This window comes from Anolis sagrei, chromosome 3, assembly GCF_037176765.1.
Source record: "Anolis sagrei isolate rAnoSag1 chromosome 3, rAnoSag1.mat, whole genome shotgun sequence".
In the NCBI taxonomy this organism is placed as follows: domain Eukaryota; kingdom Metazoa; phylum Chordata; class Lepidosauria; order Squamata; family Dactyloidae; genus Anolis; species Anolis sagrei.
In genome coordinates, this window is record NC_090023.1 from 23,439,819 (window position 1) to 23,459,619 (window position 19,801).

The following is a 19,801-nucleotide window of genomic DNA, read 5'->3' on the forward strand; positions in this document are numbered from 1 at the left end:
AGATCTGTCGAGATATTGAAGAGTCCAAATGATCAAAGGATTTCAACACACACACACCATTTTCAGGTATTATGATGACTGACAACAAGACAGATTAAATTAGTACTTTGAAACTATGGGGAAAATTAATATGTACCAAAGTGAACTTGTACTAGGGTGACCATCTCACTTCAATAATTCTTCATAACAAAAGAATTATTATAATGGTGATGTGCAGCATCATCAAGTAAATCAAGCTGCCTCCGAAAAATCCTGCAAATCTCTTAGGAAGGCAGGCAGACAAATGCCAGTGTGCTGGAAGAAGCAAAGACCATCAGCATTGAAGTGATGCTCCTCTGCCATCAACTCCGCAGGTCTGGCCACGTTGTCTGAATGCCCGATCACCGTCTCCCAAAGCAGCTACTCTACTCTGAACTCAAGCAAAGTAAGTAAATCAAGTAAGCACCAAATATGCAGTCATGACAAACTAAAACATAGGAATGTCATTCAATTGTTAAAACAAAATTGATATCCTTAATTTAATTTACATGATGGTGCTTGCGGGTACTGAACATAGGTTGCTTCATATCTGCTTTCTGTATTTTGCAATTGCCCTAGGGTTACATTTACTGACCTTCTTTGGCTCAGTGACTAATCTCGAGACGAAGATGGAATGTTTATGCTTCAAGGCACCAATTGTCTCATAGAACATAGGAATTAAATTGAGGTAAAAAAACAAATGAATCTATTACTTGCAGTGATGAGATGTGCCTTTTTCTGTTGCATTTATTTTTGGCTCAAGACAGAATAGATGCAGTTTGACACCACTTTAGCTGCCATGGTGCAGTGTTATGGAATCATGGGAAGTTGTAGTTTGGTAAGGCAAATCTCAGGATTCCATAGCATTGAACCATGGTAGTGGTATCAAACTGTATTAATTCTATAGGGTAGATGATTCCAGAAACAAGTCACTAAAAGAAAGGCTGCCCATGCATATTAAAAATGAATGCATATATGCTCATATAGAAAATCTTGTTCATATCTTGAAGACCATAAGGAAGAGCCTCCATGTTTAGAAGTTGACCACTGAGCACTGGAGGATTTAGAGAGTTCTAGACAGAACATATTGATCAACTGTGAATAATCAAATCTGCAAAAGTTAATCCCATAAATGTGGAGAGCTGAATGTACATGCTTGTGGGGGAGACCAGAGTGAAAGTGGATGAAAAAGACCAATGACATACTGAAAATTGACCAAAATCATATATATGCATTACATAATGTCAATAAGCACAACACTTAGCAGTTTTAAAACAGCATCTAATGAATGGAGTTGATTAGATGGGCCTTCCCTCCATTCAGATAAATAATGGTAAGAACTTATGCTTTCATAGAAAGGATTAAACCATGACAACATTATAAAGAAAAATATGTTACTTTATTATTGCAACACACATTAACCATCAGTCTGCTGTAATAATATATTAATTTAAACCTTCTGAGTAATAACAATAATAAGTTAATAAATTGATAATTTAAGCCACTTTGAGTCCCAGTCTTGGGAAACAAATAATAATAATAATAATAATAATAATAATAATAATAATCTATACCCTGTTTTCTTATTTACTTAAACATTTTTACTACCTCTTTTCCTTTTCTTAGAGTGATGTTAAATAAAAATAAATATATATACGTTAAAACATTAATACAAACAAATAAAAACATTGTTTTAAAAACATTCTCAGTGGCACTAGTTTTCTCTGTGAGTCAAAAACACAGGACAGACTGATAAACGTCCAAGACAAAGGCATGTTTTTGGGATGAAGAAGCAGAGATTTCATTATTCTGGTCTCCTTTCATTCTTCTTCGGTCTCGTGCAGCCAAACCAACTGTTAGCCTTCTTTCTGCCAAGAAATCTTTTGGTTCTGCTGTCAAACTCATATTGCTTTGAGCTACTGAATAAGTAGAGACGTCCTAGGAAACAATAAGAATGGTTAGTGCTTTGAATGTGATTGATGTACAAAACCTTGCAGATCTCATAAATGTTTTATTATGTCTTTGATCCCAACATGGACTATGGCGAAGGGCTGTTCAAATTACTTAACTACATTATGTTCACAAATATTGTCAGATACTTAGTTTTCATGAGTATATCTATGTTTGGATGACAAAAGTATGATCTGAAAGCAACATGTTGCCTCTGTCTGGTCCCAAGTGGTCAATATTTTTGCAGGGTTTTTTAAAAAAAATGGTCTTAAAATAGTGTAAACAGTACTTCCATCATGTTTGGAGATCACTGGACAAAACCTCATAATTTTGAATGCCTCAAAATGCTCTTTGTAGTATGGGCACACTCTGTGTCAATGTAGGGTCAAGATAGGCTGATGATGTTCCTCCTGTTTCTCCTTCTCCAGTTCTTTCTTTTCCCTCTTCTCCTTCTTCAATAGGTGATTTCTACTAATTTCTGCTCCAGTTGCCTGCCCTCTTGTCTCATAGAAAGTATTTGGGTGGGGGGGGGTGTAGAATTGGTGTTTGGTCGGAGCATGTAGAACAGATGATGTCCTTAGAAAGAAGAGCTACTGCATCTTCTATCCCTATCTATGCAGTCATTCTGAGAAATGAGCTTTTAATATCCAAATATTCATAGAGATCACAAAATTTTTACCATCTTGTTGAAAGGCAGCATCCACTCCAGAATCAATGCTAGGGAAGTCAGCTGCTATTGACCTTGGATAACTCCTTTCCATGATATTCTTGGTCTCATCATATCTAAAAAAGAAATGGGTTCAACATTAATGCAGCTTCAAAGGTGTTGTTCTTAATGTGACAGGCATCATTGTTAGGATTATCTGAAATTAAAGTGTGGTTTGGAATACAAACTTGTTTCAAGGTTAGTTTCGCTGCAATAATAATTCTTTTATAGGTTCAAAGAAGAGTCAGCACAAACTATTTTACCACCTGGAACAAACATGTTTCAACAACAATCATGTACAAGTGGTCAGGGAAAGCAGTTGAAGTTTTTTAGCTCACATCTTCCCTCTGTTTCAACTTTGTGATTATTTGCTTTACTGCAAAGCATTTAAGGCAATGTGTTTCAGACTGTAACCTGTGTAAGTTTTAAAAATTTATATAAATCAAACATTAGTGAAAACTATTTTACAGATTAGTGATTATCATGTCATGAGATCATTACTAGCAACTCTAAATTGTTTTTTTGTTGTTGGGAACTATAGACCATGAGTGGACAATTTCAACAGAAAGGAAAAAACCATGAAAATGAACCAAATCTGGCAATAAGGAGCCACACCTCGAAAACTGCTAGGCCATTCACACCTAGCTCCAACAGATGATCGTTCTTTCTCCCACCCTGGACATTTCCACAGATATATAAACCCCATTTTCCTAGTTTCCAACAGACCTCACAAGCTCTGAGGATGCTTGACATAGATGCAGGCGAAACATCAGTAGAGAATGCTTCTGGAACATGGCCATACAGCCCAAAAACCTTACAACAACCCGATGTAAAAACAGTTCATTTTCCTTACCTCCAATACTTGTCACCTGAAAAGAAGTATGTTTTCTTGGAGTTTTCATCATAAGCAGCTGCATCAATTTTCTTAACAGTTTTTGGAAAGCCAAGCCTGTGAATGTTCTTTGGGAAACCTGGCTCAATAATATCGGCCCTTGCTGCCCAAAATTTAGTTCCTATTTTTAAAAAAGAAAGAAAAACGAATGAATGAATGAAATGGAAAGCGCTTTGGGTGGATGGAGATCAAACAAACCAGAATTTGAAGCTTGGAGATATATTTATTCTAAATTATATGCAAAAAGAAGTGCAAAATGGGTTGCTACAAATGCTATTACTGATCATGTTGGCTTGGGCCATGCTGGAGTATGTAGTCCAAATGGTATCTTTTCCAAGCTCTATTCTTTGAGTTTGAAAGTAGTATAAAAAGGTTGGATGAGTAAGACTAGCCCGAGGATCCAACGGAAAGACTAGAGGAATTACTATACTATAGGTGATCACTTGTGTCTGAATATGTCTTCCAAATACGCAGTAATTCTCAATGATTTTTTGTCTGTAGTTGATTTACTAAGTTGTGTGAAGGAAAGTTACACAACACCCTAAATACATTTGCTTGATTGGAGGATTGCCTTTTGGGAACTAGCCACCTTAAAATTGTATTGTCGAAGGCTTTCATGGCTGGAATCACTAGGTTCTTGTGAGTTTTTTTGGGCTATAGAGCCATGTTCTAGAGGCATTTCTCCTGACGTTTCGCCTGCATCTATGGCAAGCATCCTCAGAGATAGTGAGGTCTGTTGGAATTAGGACAATGGGTTTATATATCTGTGGAATGGCTGGGGTGGGGCAAGAAAGCAGGGAAGAGCTCCTTGCCCCACCCCAGCCATTCCACAGATATATACGTCAGGAGAAATGCCTCTAGAACATGGCTCTATAGCCCGAAAAAACCCACAAGAACCCACCTTAAAATTGCCTAGCAATGCCAATATTTCTTCTACAAGTTCTGCCTAGTTTATTTATATTTTGCCATGATAGGACTGAAGATGACTTTCAAACGAAAAAGAAATGCAAGGAAAAATACATGAAGCAAATAACCTTCAAAATACTGTAACAAAAAGGAAAGAGCCAAGAGTTTTTATTGCTTGGCTGATGATGTAGCAAATGGAGATCCCATGATAGCTGCAGGTAGGAACCATTGCAAGATCTACCCTCCTTGTGGGATTTTCTTGTCTCACAATATTTGGAAATCGCACAAGGGCCAGACTAATAATAATAATAATAATAATAATAATAATAATAATACTTTATTTGTACCCCACTACCATCTCCCCAAGGGACTCGGTGTGGCTTACATGAGGCCGAGCCCAAATACAACAATACAAGCAATTAAAATAAAAAACGGACAATACAATAATGCAACATGAACAATAAGACCACACAATTAAAAACTATGGGAAGGCCAAATGTAAAATTAAAATTGAAAATAATGCTGGAATATGGGCGAAAAAGTGATGGGGCGTTTGTGGAAAACATACAAGCAGACCTAAAAAAATGTAAAGTGCTTTGAAGGACAAAGTGCTATGGGATCATTATTCTGGGAAGGCACCCTCTCGCAACACTTCAAGAAGTCTTATAAAGTCTCTTTCATATGTCCCAGTTTCTTTCACCAGCCAAATGTAGTCATCATCATATATCATAGGCTATCACTCACGACTGAATATGATTGCCTTCAAGTGTAGGGTCTTTGTGGGGAGTCCGTAGGTGACTGTTGAAACCTATTCTTGATTTGCAAGTTCTTTCTCAGTGAGGACGTTGAGTTCCAGATGGAAGGTGGTTCCAACAAGGGTTGACTTGACATGCCTTCCTCTTGACATGTTCCTCCCTTTTGCCCTCTATTCCTGCCTCTTCGAATTCTACAGCACTGTTGATAACAGCTGACCTCCATTTAGAATGCTTGAGATCCAGGGCTTCCCAGTTTTCAATGTCTATGCCAATGTCTATGTTTTTAAGGTTAGCTTTAAGCCCATCTTTAAATCTCTGTTGCTGTCCAACATTCCATTTTCGGTTCTTGAGTTGAGAATACCTGCTTTAGGAGATGGTGATCAGACATTTGGACCATGTGGCCAGTCCAGCGAAGTTGATGGAGAAGGATCATCACTTCAATGCTGGTGGTCTTTGCTTCTTCCAGAATGCTGACATTTCTCCTCCTGTCTTCCTAAGAGATTTGCAGGATTTTTTTTGGAGGCAACACTGATGGAATCATTCCACAAGTTGAGTGTAACATCTGTAGATGATCCACATTTCGCAGGCGTATAGTGTCAATAAATTATCAAAATTTTGTTGAGATAGTGCTTGCAATTCTGAAGGAACTATATTTTTTGCTTCTCATAGACTTAGCATGGGGATTTGGTTAACCAGTTAAAATTCATGAGTAAACCAGGTTTTTTTTAAAACTGAAAATTTTAGGTGGGGCGGGTGGGATTGAACCCAGAGAGGGCCCTTACCTTTCACAACCCATTTTATTCAATAGTGAGTTATCTTCACCCCTTACCTGGTCATTCAAAATTAACTTATTTTTATGGACTTAAAATTTACCTTTTAAAAAATAGACCATATCCTTATCTTGAATTGCATAGGCAGCATCTATGCCACTTTTCAGAACTGGCCAGAAAGAGGAAACAGATGCATTTTCAACTTCTTGCTTAAGAGGATTCTTTCGCCATATGAAGCTGAGGGGGAAAAGTGACAGCAAAGTGTTTATTTACTTTATGTTAAAGCAAAAATTCTGCCTTCCTTCAGATACATGAAAATGTGGTTTTAATCCTATGGTATTTGGGAGCAGAGCTTGGAAAGGCTGTGTTTTGGACTACAGCTTCTAAAATGGTCCACCTAAGATAGGATTCTGAGCATGCAGTCCAAAAAAGGATTTTTCTGGGTTTTGTTCAGGAGGACACTCCAAGGATTTGTGTGTGTGTGTGTGTGTCCTCCCACATTTTCAACTGCTCTAAAATGTCCCAGTTTCTCTCTCCTTCTCCCATTTCTCCCCATACTTCTCAGTTTACTTCAGTTATTTCAAACTGAGTCCAAAGTACAAAAATAGTTTGTACTCAATTAAATCACTGTGGAGGGGGATGAGGAAGAAGCAAACCATTTCCCAATATGTTCAAGCAAAAGTAATTTGCTGCAGCCTTTCCCGGCTTGTATGTTCTCCCTCATTTTTTGCCCTCTTGACTATATTCTGATGTTGCATGGGCATGCATGTCTCAGTTTTGATCTTTGACTTGTTGAGAGGTATGGCAATATACAGGAACTCCACTGGTCCAGTTAGTCCCCAAAGATTTTCTTGATATGAGCAGAAATGTACAGCAGTCCCTGAGCTTTTATGGGTGATTTCACACTCATTGATGCTAATAGTAGGAAGACCAACAAAGAAGCAGAGGAGGGATGAGAAGAGAAAAGTTTCTTCCGGCTTTCCTTTCATCCTGTCCATGTAAACTGAGCAGAGCTCTAGATAAGGTGGTCCCTCTGCATTTTCTTACACAACTGGGAGGGTCTTTCTGTTAACTAACTAATATAATAATATACCTGTCTTTAAAGAATAAGGTCTCTCCTCGGAGTTTAGTCACAGCATCAAAAGCCAACTGAGGGTCACACAAGTCTGTTGAGGTTGCCTCTTGTAAAATATTTACTGGTGGTTTTCTTGAGTCAGTGTTGACTTCAGGTTTTCCTTGAAAAGAAATTAAAGGGGTGTAAAAATAAACAAGACATGGCCAAGAGACATTTAAAGGAGCCACCTCCTCACATAAGGAGGTGGTCTGACATAGGGTTCATCTATGTAGGCACTATAACCTGAACTCAACCTGAGTTGGTTCCTGGATTTCCCTATGGTGTTGTGTTTTTTTTTTTTCAGTTTTGGTAAGTATCTTAGGTTAAGCCACTTTAGCCACACAATAGTAAATGTTGTGGGAAGCTCCAGAGTTTGCTTGAAACTCCAAAGCATTCCTGTCTCCTTGAGGTAGTGTGGATAACCTGGACTGCATCTGGTTTAGACTGATCATTGCCCACACAGTGAAACATCAACACCCTCTTTTCCCTATTCTCATCAATACAGGGAAAAGTGGATAGATCATGTCCATGTGGCCATCATAACCACTCCCAGCCAGCTGAAGAGCTGTGTCTGAGCTACTGATGATTAAGGGGACACCATGCTGACATAGTGCCAGGGAGGAGGTAGGGATATCAGCCCGGGGAGCTCATATCATCAGGCCATTAAGCAGCTCTCTGGGAGTGATGACAATGACATGGGCTGTCCAGCAGAACCAACATGTTCTTGGCCCAGCTGTACCATGTGGATACCTACCTGCCACAACAGCAGGTTCTGAAGGACAAGGTGGCCACCCCCAAGGCTGATCCAAAAGATTCACCAGCCAGTGTAAACACAGTTAAACTTTTATGCTTTTTAAATGTCAAATGAAAAATATCTCCCAGTCCAGTTACCAATGCTAACTTACCATAAAGAAACTGGATGCCCTCAATGTCATCTTTATGAAGCTGTAGAGTTTCGGGGTCTGTAGCTGTGTACAATGCAAACATCAAAGCCTTCAGAAAACTAGAATGATAGAGACCCAGGGAGTGGCCAAATTCATGAGCAGCAACAATAAAAAAGTTGGTGCCTAAAAGAAAACAGGAAGGGCATCAATGCTTTCGAAATTACCTCCTTGTAAGAGCATGAGAAATTGCACATGAGTAAGGCTGTTTCAAAATCTTGTGAGAAACTATATAGTTTCCACCCAAAAGATTCCCCACCACCCTATGTTACTATGTGTAAATAAAAACATCTGATTGCTAAATCATGCAATTGTTTAGCTATAGAGAATGGAAGAAGAAACAATAAAAGACTAGGTTGCTGAGAATTTTTCAGGTTGTATGGCCATGTTCCAGAAGCATTTTCTCCTGATGTTTCACCCACATCTATGGCAGGCATCCTCAGAGGTTGTGAGGTCTGGAAAACTCACAGCAACCCAGTGATTCCGACCATGAAAGCCTTCAACAATAAAAGACTACATGATAAAATGGACACAGAATTTAAGATCAACTTGTGATAAAGCAAATACATTTTGTAAGCAAACTCATAGGGAAATTAACATATTCAAATTCAAATTACCATTTAAGCCAGCAGTTTTCTTATTAGGATTGTTTAATGGTTAGATAAAATATTAATATGAAAAAATATAAATGTGTATGGTCACCTTAGTCAGAATAATTCATGCACAGTTGTGGAAAAGTATAGAGAACACTTTGGTGAATAACTAGATACAAAAACTATTTGACATGGCAAAAATCAGTTATTAAATATGTTGAAAGATCAGTAGATAACCTTCTGAAAGACTGGAACTTAGGTTTTTTTTGTATATTTGAGGGAGAGAGGGAGAAGAATGGCATCTGCGAAAATTAACTCTTGTTCACAAGGAGTTGGAGGATGACAGTGGAGGTTAATGTATCATTAAAATATGTATCATTTAGGGAAAAGTAGAAAGTCTTCTTTTTAATTCTATGCCCCCATCCCAATATTGTATAAGTACGTGTACCTATTTGTTTCTCATGCTGTTGTTATCATCATCATCATCATCACTATAGGGTTTTTGCTTGTATGTATGCCTTTTGCTTGCAATTTGTGTTGTTATTGTTTTGTTGGAATGGAATTTTAATAAACAGAGTATTTTATAATGTCTTGTGACCTTTTAAAACTGTGGTTCCGAATGAACCAGGGTGCATCTACACTGTCAAAGTAACACAGTTTGATGCCACTTTAACTGTCATGGTCAATGTTATGGAAACATTAGTGTCTGGGTCTCTGCCAAAGCAGGTTGTTGGCTCACCAAAACTACAAATTCTAGAATTTCATCACATTGGCCCATGGTAGTTTAAATGGTGCCAAACAGCATCAATTCTACAGTGTAGATACACTCTCAGACTGCACTTTCCAAATTGAAGAACAGCACATCACTGCCCACTGGAATGTGCAGTTTTCCTAATATTGTGCTACAGTTCTGAGCACAATAATGTATCAAGCCTTTGAAGGCACACTAAATACCCATTTTATTCACGTTTTAGTAAGTTGTACCTTCATACAGGACAATATTGAACTCCCTTACACACAAAGAGATGTAGAAATAAGTTAGCTTAGAAATGAATTAATTTGTTTGACCCTCCATCATTTTATTCTAGTGATGACTAACCTGTTAGACTTGAATCCCCATTAGAACCTGCCAGTTCTAAGAGCCAGGGCTTATGAGAGGTATAGCCCAACAACACCCGGACAGCTATAAGTTTACCAAACTGTCTTTATACCAAACAATAAACAAACAAACAATAAATAGACCATAAAACCAAGAATGACATTTTGAGAATCTTTTTGCAAAACTCAAAAATTCAAAGCATTCTGAGACTTGAATGGTTCTTTTGCCCTGATATTTTGCAGTTAATAACATCTTAGTAGGCATAACGAATAATATACACATATGTATACAGGTTAAAGAAAATTTACCTGTCAAATCCTTTGTCCAATTCTTATCATCATTAAAATGGACTTCTCCACCAAATGCAGGCGAAAATGCATGAGCTAACTCCTCACCACCTTTTTGAAAGGGACGAAAGTCACCATGATCTTGAAAAAAAAGAGTGAGAGCGAGAAGCGATACATTAAATTTCACAGCCAAGACCTTGAAAAAATATTTCTTCCTCTTAAAGGTGCTCTACTTACCCCCAGTTACAAAAGAGATCTTTATATCTGCGGAGCCATTGTAGACTCTGGTGAAAGTCAGTGGGGTCACATCGCTCCACATTTTCCAGGCTCTTTCAATTGCATCATCAATATCAGCAGGCTCCATGTCTCGTGTGTAGTTCTGAATACTGAGATATAAATGGAAGTGTGTGAAATGAATATTTGAAATAAAATGGATTCCACATTTTTCAAACCTTTTATCATCCAAGTAAGGGGAAACATGTCTCTAGATCAGGGGTTCTCAAACCTTTTCAGCTGCAGAGCCCTTTTTGAAGCAAAAGGTTCTCATGGAGCTCCAATAAATTATATTATATTATATCAGACATGGGCAAACTTTTCAACCAACATAAACTTAACAGTTTCAGTGGAAGACCCCTCAGGCCATCCAGTTCAACCCCCTTCTGCTATGCAGGAAAAGCACAATCAAAGCACCCCCAGAGCGGTGGAAGCAAAATTGTTTTGAAAGCAAAGAAGGTGAGAAAAAGGCTTTTGGGGGTGAGGGAAATGAAGAGAAAAGGCTTTTGGCAGTGAGGGAAGTGGGGAGGTGGAGGAGCAGGAAAGATGAAGAAAAGCCTTGCAGGGGGAGGAGGAGGGGGGAGGAGGAAAACATGGAGCCCCTCAGTATGCTTCATGGAGCCCCAAGGGCTCCATGGAGTACACTTTGAGAAACACTGCTCTAGATTATTATATATTGCTTTTACAATCTCCAGAGTATTAATCACTGGGACTTAGCACTATCAGTGATTCACATTCTATCCAAGAATCTAAGAATCAGTAAAGTATTTTAGATAAAGTGTCAGATTCCACTTTATTTTAGCAGAAAATTACAACTAAAAACCTTAGCTCTAATCTTCCAGTTATCTCTGGTTTTACCGAGAGCAGAAGTGGACAAAGTGACCCTTGAGTCCCACTTTTGCAGTCTCTAAAGCCTTTAGCAGTTCCTCTGTGCCCTGCAACACCTTCATTTTTTCCCCTAAATCACCACAATATTTGGTCAATTTATGCCCCAAATCACAAAGAAGCCCTCCTTCAATGTGATCATACCTTCTTGTTCATGGATGGTGCATGAGCATACAAACATATAGACATTTATTGCAGCAGCATCAAAGATGAAATTCCTTTTGATTTTAACTAGAACACTTAGAATCTTCTGAGTTATCATGGCTGGGCAGTTTTTGGAGCTGAAGTCCAAAATGTAATGGCTTAAATCTCTCACAACAACCAGGCAATATCTTAAGTCGAAGAAAGTGGGGTTTTTGTTTTTTGTTTTTTACCTATATGTCAAGTCTTTTACTCCCCATTTTGGAGACATAGGGAAAGTGCTGAAGTCTCCAGTATCGGGAACCCCACATCTGGGCTTCTTCATTGCTTCCAATGTGCTCAGATCTAGTTTGCCAGTTACTTTCAATCCAGAAGATTCCTGCATTTGCCTTATCTTTGAAGTAGGGACACTCCTTCGGCTTCGAAATCCAGTTGTTGGCTTTGATGCAGGATAGTACTTTTCTATGTATTTCTGATGGGAAGACAGATGCATTAGCCCAGTAAAATATTTTTATATACAATTTTGACATATTCTGCTATTAATTGTGTGTTTGTATTTCTAGACTATCGTTTTGCCCAAGAGGTGGATCCTTTTACAAAGGAGGATAGTATAACATTAATTCTAAATCAAGCAATGACAGATCCTATTATGCTGGTTGCAAAACACCTACCTCTAGGACTCCTGTCACTCACTCTGCCCCTGTTCCCCCAATTATTCATTTTCTGAATTGAGTTACTGGCCCTTAGGAGGATCTATTGAATGTCAGCTTGGGGCTGTATTGAATGTGAACTTGGGGCATTTGTTCTAAAGTTTTTGATACATATGGCATTACTTTGATTCAGGCTTGATAGAAAGCCAGAAAGAGTTTGAAAACAATAAGAATAGGTTTATTAAATATAGTAGAAAAATATAATAACCAATAAAATCTTAATTTCCCCAAATCCATAGATAGTTCTCCCTTCTTCCTCAAATCCAAAATCCTGCCTCTATCAGTTCAAATCCTCTCTATGTCAATCTCAAACCCTGTCAGTGCCAGTTCAAATGCTTTATGAATTTTCTCAGAGGCAATCCTTTGCCTTTTTAATACATACTGTTTTCCTATCCCTCCCCCTTCCTTTTCACAGACTTCCTGAGTTGTGCTCTGTTATCTTCATAACAAGTCTCCCTGGTGCATCTTTCCCACAAGGTAATCTACAGCAACACGAAATTATCAAAACTGAGCTTTTTCAGAAGTCTCGGTGAACTCTCTCTTCCACTTATTTTACAGATACAGGAACTGAATCCAACAGATATTAATTTGACCTAAGTGGGAATGAAAGTAATCTAGTGACTCTGCTGGCTAGGGATGATGGGAGTTGTATTTCAACACATTCTGAAAGCAGAGAGATGTCAAGCACAACCTCTGTGATGGAGTTGGAACCTGAATTGAAATGACAACATTATGTTTAGTTTATTAAAAACATTTGCAACTTTAAAAAAAAAACAATTGGCATAAAGTTGACATTTAAAAAATAAATTCAAAGAAGCAAAATCAATTTCCTAACCAGCATGTTTGGTGTGAGATTCTGGGGGTACAGTTCAAAATAAATAAATATTTTTTAGCCCAGGAGCGGGCATCACATAACGCTTCAGATGTTGCTTAAATGCAACTCCCAGAAGTTCTACTCAGCATAGCACATAGGAAGGAATGCTAGGAGTTGCAGTCAAACAACATATGGAGGGCCACGTAACTACTACTGTCACTGCATTAACATATAACAACAAAGAGAATTATACTAAGAATAAGATTGCCCATTAACAGTTCAACTAATTGTTTAGTGATGCATCATAGTTCTTCCCTGAAACCACCATCATCCAATGCCCTCAGACATTACCTTGGCAAGCTCCATGTCCTTCTCTGAAATGTCCTCAGCTTCCCGAGGTACAGGCAATGCATGAGAAAGTGCTCCATAGAGTGTGATGATTAGTAGAAAGCACTTCATTTTGATGTCTTCTTCTGTGTCCTAAATAAATCTGTTTGCACATCTCAAGTCCTTCTCTCTATATATATACTTCTCAAACCAATAGAATCATGACTCAGAACATCTACTCATTGCCATAAGCTCATGGCCATCAGATTTTCTAAGAATTCTTCTTTGAGAAGGAAGATTATAGAGAACAACCTTATATGGTACTGGGCCCATTGGTCCATCTAGTTCACATTTTTTACATCAATGAAAATTACCAGAGGGCATCACTCATGAATCATTTCCATAATGGTACCTCTGATGTTTAAAGCATCGAATATACTTTTGAAATATATAACTTCTTTGAGATTTTCCAACTGAGAATTTCTCCCAGTTTCCTGATACAAAGAGCTTGTTTATACCTCATGCTCACCCCGTATTGGCTGCTATCCTAATGCAAAACATTTAGGATAGTTTGTATTCCAATCTGCCCTTAAAACACTTCAAAAAAGAATGGCCTTTAATACCACATTCTGGTTGAAGATCAGAATGAGTTACATTTTTAAAATGTGGCTGCCCACAACAAGTTGCTGCTGATATTAGTATATTTATATTATCTATGTTTATTAAAAAGGAACTTGTATACAGATTTTTATGTCAGTATCATACAGTAAGTGTATGGTAGGAGCCCCCGGGGGCGCAGTGGGTTAAAGCACTGTGCCGGCAGGACTGAAGACCGACAGGTCGCAGGTTCGAATCCGGGGAGAGGCGGATGAGCTCCCTCTATTAGCTCCAGCTCCTCATGCAGGGACATGAGAGAAGCCTCCCACAAAGATGATAAAATATCAAAAAATCATCCAGGCGTCCCCTGGGCAACGTCCTTGCAGATGGCCAATTCTCTCACAACAGGAGCGGTTGCTCCTGACACGACAAAAAAAAAAAAAGTAAGTGTATGGTAGCTCTGCATAGCAGGATAGCTAAAGACACTTTAAATGGAAATATTAATGTTTACATGCATGATGATACAAATGGGAGGAGGTTTTCAAAAGCAAATTCACTTTGAGATCCTGGAACGCAAGGACCCTGTGTGGATGCTTAAGACAAATTCAACCTGGTTGTATGATGGCCTAATGAGGCGAATGCGGGGTGTACATAGATGGAAAACTATGGGGGTAAATTAGGATTTTCTTTCAATTTTTATTTTGTTGATTTTATTTACTTTGTTTTATATGCTGCCCTCTCTCCCTCATAGGACTCAGAGCGGCTTCAAGTGTAGATAGGCTTAAAGAGCAATTAGAGAGTGTAAATTACCATAACCCACTCATATAATTTTGTCAACATATTGACCTCCAATACAAATCTTTCCATTGCATTAAAAATATTTGACTTTTTATTTAGGTGATACATTACCTATTAGTAGTAGATTGAGTGAAGTTGAACAAATTGAAACATAATCCAGATAAAATAATCTAGAGTACTGGGTTCCATCTACACTGCCATGTAATCCAGTTTCTGAATCCAGATTACCTGCTTTGAACTGGAGAAGTTTAGACTCATATAACCCAGTTCAAAGCAGATAATCTGGATTCAGAAACTGGATTATCTGGCTGTGTAGGTCCAGCCCTGCTTATTAGTCAAAAGGTAGGTCTATAAATAAGGATTGATTTTGTGCTGGATGCAGTCACACTCCCCTTGAAGATGCGCATGTATAGTTTGGTTCTATGCTTGGATTCACCTTGGTGGCCATAGTGGTCTTTGCTGACCCCTCAGCAGGGCCAGGCTCCATAGCTTCCTCTCTGTTCCTACCGATCCTGCAGCTGCACATCCTCCTGCACCAGCAAAATGTACTAGCTATTTTCCCTTCTTCCCTCTCTTATGCTTGCTGCCCAAGGAAAGCACAGAAGAATATTGGGAAGAGGAATACCTCACTGAAAGCTTAATATGAGAGCGGCTGGGAAAGACTGAGTGAGTAGGTGCCAGGCAGCAGAGCCTCTGTTACATCTGAAAATAGGTGGGTTCAATTTGGCCTGACATTTTCCTGGGATACAGTGTCCTCATGCAGTAATTCCCTTACTACTATTGTGCAAGAGTGGGGTCAGGGCTTGCAGATGTATACAATGCTACAATGCAAGGGGCTAGGAGTGGGGAAAATCTCCTGACTGCACCACTGAGTTGATCTTCCTGATAGGGCCATTCTTTACTATTTCCCTGTGTCTGAAGCTGTCTTACATAGAGGGAGTTGGGCAATATATTTCAGGGAAATCCCTAAGATACCAGATCCCATCTAATCTTAGAAGCTAAGCAGGATCAACATGCATGAAAGACTGGCAATAAATATTAGGTACTGTAGGCTATATTTCAGAGTAAGGAACAGGATTCTGTATGGTTTGGTGTGGCAGGAGGTCCATGGGTTGACTCCATGAGTTATCTCACTGGATGACATCAACCCTGGTGACATCACTGCGAATTGTCATGTGCGGTTTACTGAACAAAAATAGCACAGTCTCTCTGGTGTCACTGGTTCAGAACTAGAATTTCATACTATAGAACATGTAGAAAATGACCCATTTGCTATCCATCATTCAACAACCTTCCAGTAGTTCAGTTCATTTTTAACTCAAGAACACTGAGCATATAGAATTATGGGATCACTTCCTCCTTAACATGGAACAAGCAACTTCCTGGTATATTACACTTTATATGAATTTGTGTTGCATCACTCCATCCATCAGCCAGTTTCCTGGGTTCTTTATCTCAGCACAATTTAGTGGTTTGACCATACATGGCAAATTTTGGCAGCAACTCCAGTTGTGACAGAAGTGGGAGAAGTGGAAGAAGTACTGTACTTTTGGGGCGGTGGAACTGGAGTCATCACCGGAAAAAAGCCTCCAACAGCAACATAAAACACTTCCTGTCTTGGGTTGTTGTAGGTTTTTTGGGTTGTATGGCCATGTTCTAGAAGCATTCTCTCCTGACGTTTCACCTGCATCTGTGGCAAGCATCCTCAGAGGTTGTAAGGATTGCCCAGTGTTGCATTGCCCTCAATGTGGCAAGCTGGCTGGCAGATGATTCCTCCCATGTGATGGGGAGGGAGAAATCTGGAACGGTGCAAGATATGGGGGTGATAGTTCCCCACACCTTCTGACAATACTGGCGGTGCATGTGACAAGGTAGCAGGACTCTAGGAGATAGAGTTAGAAAACCTTCTGGACAACAGAAACCTATTATATGATATTGTATGAGCGTCAGTGCAAAATGGTGGGAATTATTTTTTGAAAATTGCCTCCAGATTTCCCTCTTTTCCTAATTTCTTGTTTAATATTATAAAGTTTAAAATAAACACTTTCAGAGACCTCCAATGGCTCTCCGTGTCCCTCCTCTTGAAACCAGCTGGAAACCAGCTTTGTCTCCATGGGAGCCTGAACAGCTGATCAGCTGTTTCAGGGTTTTTAAAACCAACATGGGCAGGAACAAGACTCCACAGGGGCTGAAGAGAGAAATCCCGAACTTTACATGACTGCAGGGCCACACAGTCATAGGAAAATCTACTTTTTCACCCAGGAGAAAAGAAGACCTTTTTGAGTTGGGGTTTTCTTCAATTGCTGTGATTGAGTGCGCATCTATCACAAATGTCATCTGGCCACCCCACCTTTAACCCATTCTCTCCCAAATTATAGGTACTGTATGAAAGTTCCTATAGAAAGGAAGAAAGAAGAGGCTCAGAAGCATGCAGAGGTACCATATTTACTCAAATCTAATGCTCACCTTTTTTGGCTAAATTACTTTCCCAAAAATAAAGTGCACATTTGATTCACGTAACATGTCAGTGTTAGTGCTGAGGCAAATCAAAAGGGGAAACTACTTCAGGAACCTGAAGCTCCTATTTAGGGGACATTTCTCATTTGATGACCATGGTTCAATGTTATAAATGCTGGGATTTTTATTTTGGTGAGGCATCAGCATTCTTTGGCAGCCCTCATGATCCCAAAACAAATACTGTTAAAGTTAATGTGGCTTCATTATAAAGCATAGATTCATCTCAAGGCTGTCTTTTCAATTGCTAAAAGCTGTGGTGGTCTAACCCTTTTGTTTTTAAAGAAGGAATTATAAGCACACCGCTGGTGTAATGCTCACCTTTTTTGTTCAAATTAAAAGTGTTCACTTTTTGTTGCTGCACATTATATTCACTAGCAAATACTACTTTTGGTTTCAGGGTTTCCATCTGATTTTTTCTTATGTTCCTAGTTTTATTAGTGAACAGAGACAGAAATGTAGCCAGGGAACCATTGCAAAACAAGATAAAGAATGCATGCAAAAACCTGTCTCTAGCATACCTGTACTAATGTTATCATTAGTTTACTCAGAGATCTACAGAAAGGGTTGTTCTTGTAATGTAAACTCTTAAGTTTAGCTCCATTCCTATGGTTTTGGCTAGTACTGACAGCACATTTGATGCTCACTTGAGTGTGTCAATTATCTCCCTTTAATTGCTTGGCCAAGTGCCCGGTTCATAATATTTAATGTCATGGATTCCTGTGGCATCAGACTGCTTGTCTTCACCTGCCTAAATGATATCTTCAGGTGATAGCTGAGTAAATATACACACATAGATTTCTGTATATTCTGGGGGAAGTTGTAATTACCAACTGGTGAGGCAATAATAAACATGCCCTTTATATAAACAAGACATTTATGAAAGAAAATGTTTCACTATGATGTTGTGAGATATGATTCTTCGCTAATTTTTTATCTAAAAGGAAATAATAAATTATTATTAGCAATTTTCTCCCACTTTAAGAAGGTCTCCAAATTCAACAGTTTTTGGACCTTATTTGCAAAATTTGCTGTGCAAAATTTGCTTGTGGTCCTTATGGTCTCTTCCGACTCTATGATTTTGTGAACCCTGCCCCACACTGTTTTCAATCTGGCAAGACTTTTCAGACAGGTAAGGGGATTGCAAACCCCATCAAACTGAAGAGCAGTGCTCGACCATGCTGTCCTATCTTGTAACACAGTGGAATGACTAAAAAGCTTCAATTGCTACCCCCTAGCTGTTAGTGGAGCCCCCGGTGGCGCAGTGGGTTAAAGCACTGAGCTGCTGAGCTTGTTGATCAAAAGGTCGCAGGTTCGATTCCGGGGAGCGGCGTGAGCTTCCGCTGTCAGCCCTAGCTTCTGCCAACCTAGCAGTTCAAAAACATGCAAATGTGAGTAGATCAATAGGTACTGCTCCGACGGGAAGGTAACGGCGCTCCATGCAGTCATGCTGGCCACATGACCTTGGAGGTGTCTACGGACAACGCTGGCTCTTCGGCTTAGAAATGGAGATGAGCACCACACCCCAGAGTCAGACATGACTGGACTTATTGTTAGGGAACTACCTTTACCTAGCTGTTAGTAGGATCTGTCATGATTAGGAAAATATGAATTTTTGGAAAAGGAGATGTTAAGATCACTGCTTCTTACACTGTGGGTCCAGATCCTAAATGGAGTCACCTTAGCTCAATGTTGAGGCCCCCAGGTCTCAACTTTGCAGAACCTAGATGTACAGAAGTGTTTATAATAATATGCTTATAACTGTATTTATGTTTGAATTGGTTGCCCTAAGGCTGGAGCGGCCTAGCTGTGAGAAATGTGTTACCATGGAAACGAGGCAGAAGAGGAGGTGGGAGGAGCTTAGAGAGTAAAGGTTTTAAAAAGTGACAGTTAGAGTCAGTCAGGGGGGAAGACTCTGAGAGAGCAGCAGAGTCAGTTTTTAGACTCTGAGGAGTGAAGAAGTGAAGAGTCAGTTTTTAGTGTTCGTGAATAGTAGAGATTTCTTCAGCTAGGAAGCTGAAGGGGAAAACCTTGTTAGTTGCTTTAGTTAGAAAGAACTAACAGAGGCTTGCTAGGATCGCTAGTCGGAGGAAGACTGGAGATCTGTGATTTGATCAAGTATAGATCAAACAGAAAGACTATTCATTGCAGGGAACACTGGTTAATAAAGCGCTTCACCACAGCAAGAGTTCATAAGTTGTAACATCGAAAGTCTGAATTGTATCGCAACCAAGTTACATGTAACCATCAAGTATTTGCCAAGCTTAACATCTTCATACTGCAACCATACGCTTTGTTTAAAAATAAACTTGTTCTCTTTGGTTTTTAAAACTGCCTCATCTCCATTAATTTTACGTTCTGCGCACCCACTCTACCAAAATTACCTCACAACACAAACAGAGCTTTACTACCAGAGCCTTTTACAAATCAGTGGCTCCTCTCTCCTAAACCTAGGCGTTTCCTCACTAGTTGGTAGCGTCTCTCTACAATTGGGTGGCAGCTTCATTACCAGTGGCGGAGGTTCTTTACACTAGATTTTGGAGTTTTGCAATTTTCCTTTTTAAAAAAAGATGAAGAATGCAGAATACAGAAAGGGTGGGTACTACACTCACCCGTGTGATCGCTTAGAACAGGGAGGATTACAGTATACACAAATAAAAGTACATTGCGTATGATGAATGTGACTGTCTTATCCATTTTCCTTATAAACA

The 19,801-nt window shown here is 39.2% G+C and overlaps 1 protein-coding gene across 1 annotated transcript; it reads right to left on the reverse strand.

Annotated features, from left to right (window-relative positions):
• Positions 1-1,738: 1,738 nt before the first annotated feature.
• Positions 1,739-13,317, reverse strand: LOC132772197 (stromelysin-1-like). The gene is made up of 10 exons (XM_060771045.2): positions 13,206-13,317; positions 11,564-11,802; positions 10,269-10,417; positions 10,053-10,172; positions 8,017-8,178; positions 7,091-7,232; positions 6,101-6,234; positions 3,528-3,687; positions 2,648-2,751; positions 1,739-1,956 (listed from the first exon to the last, which is right to left on the reverse strand). The coding sequence occupies exons 1-10, from the start codon at positions 13,311-13,313 to the stop codon at positions 1,823-1,825; spliced, it is 1,452 nt and encodes a 483-aa protein (XP_060627028.2). The 5' UTR covers positions 13,314-13,317; the 3' UTR covers positions 1,739-1,822.
• Between the last annotated feature and the right edge of the window lie 6,484 nt (positions 13,318-19,801).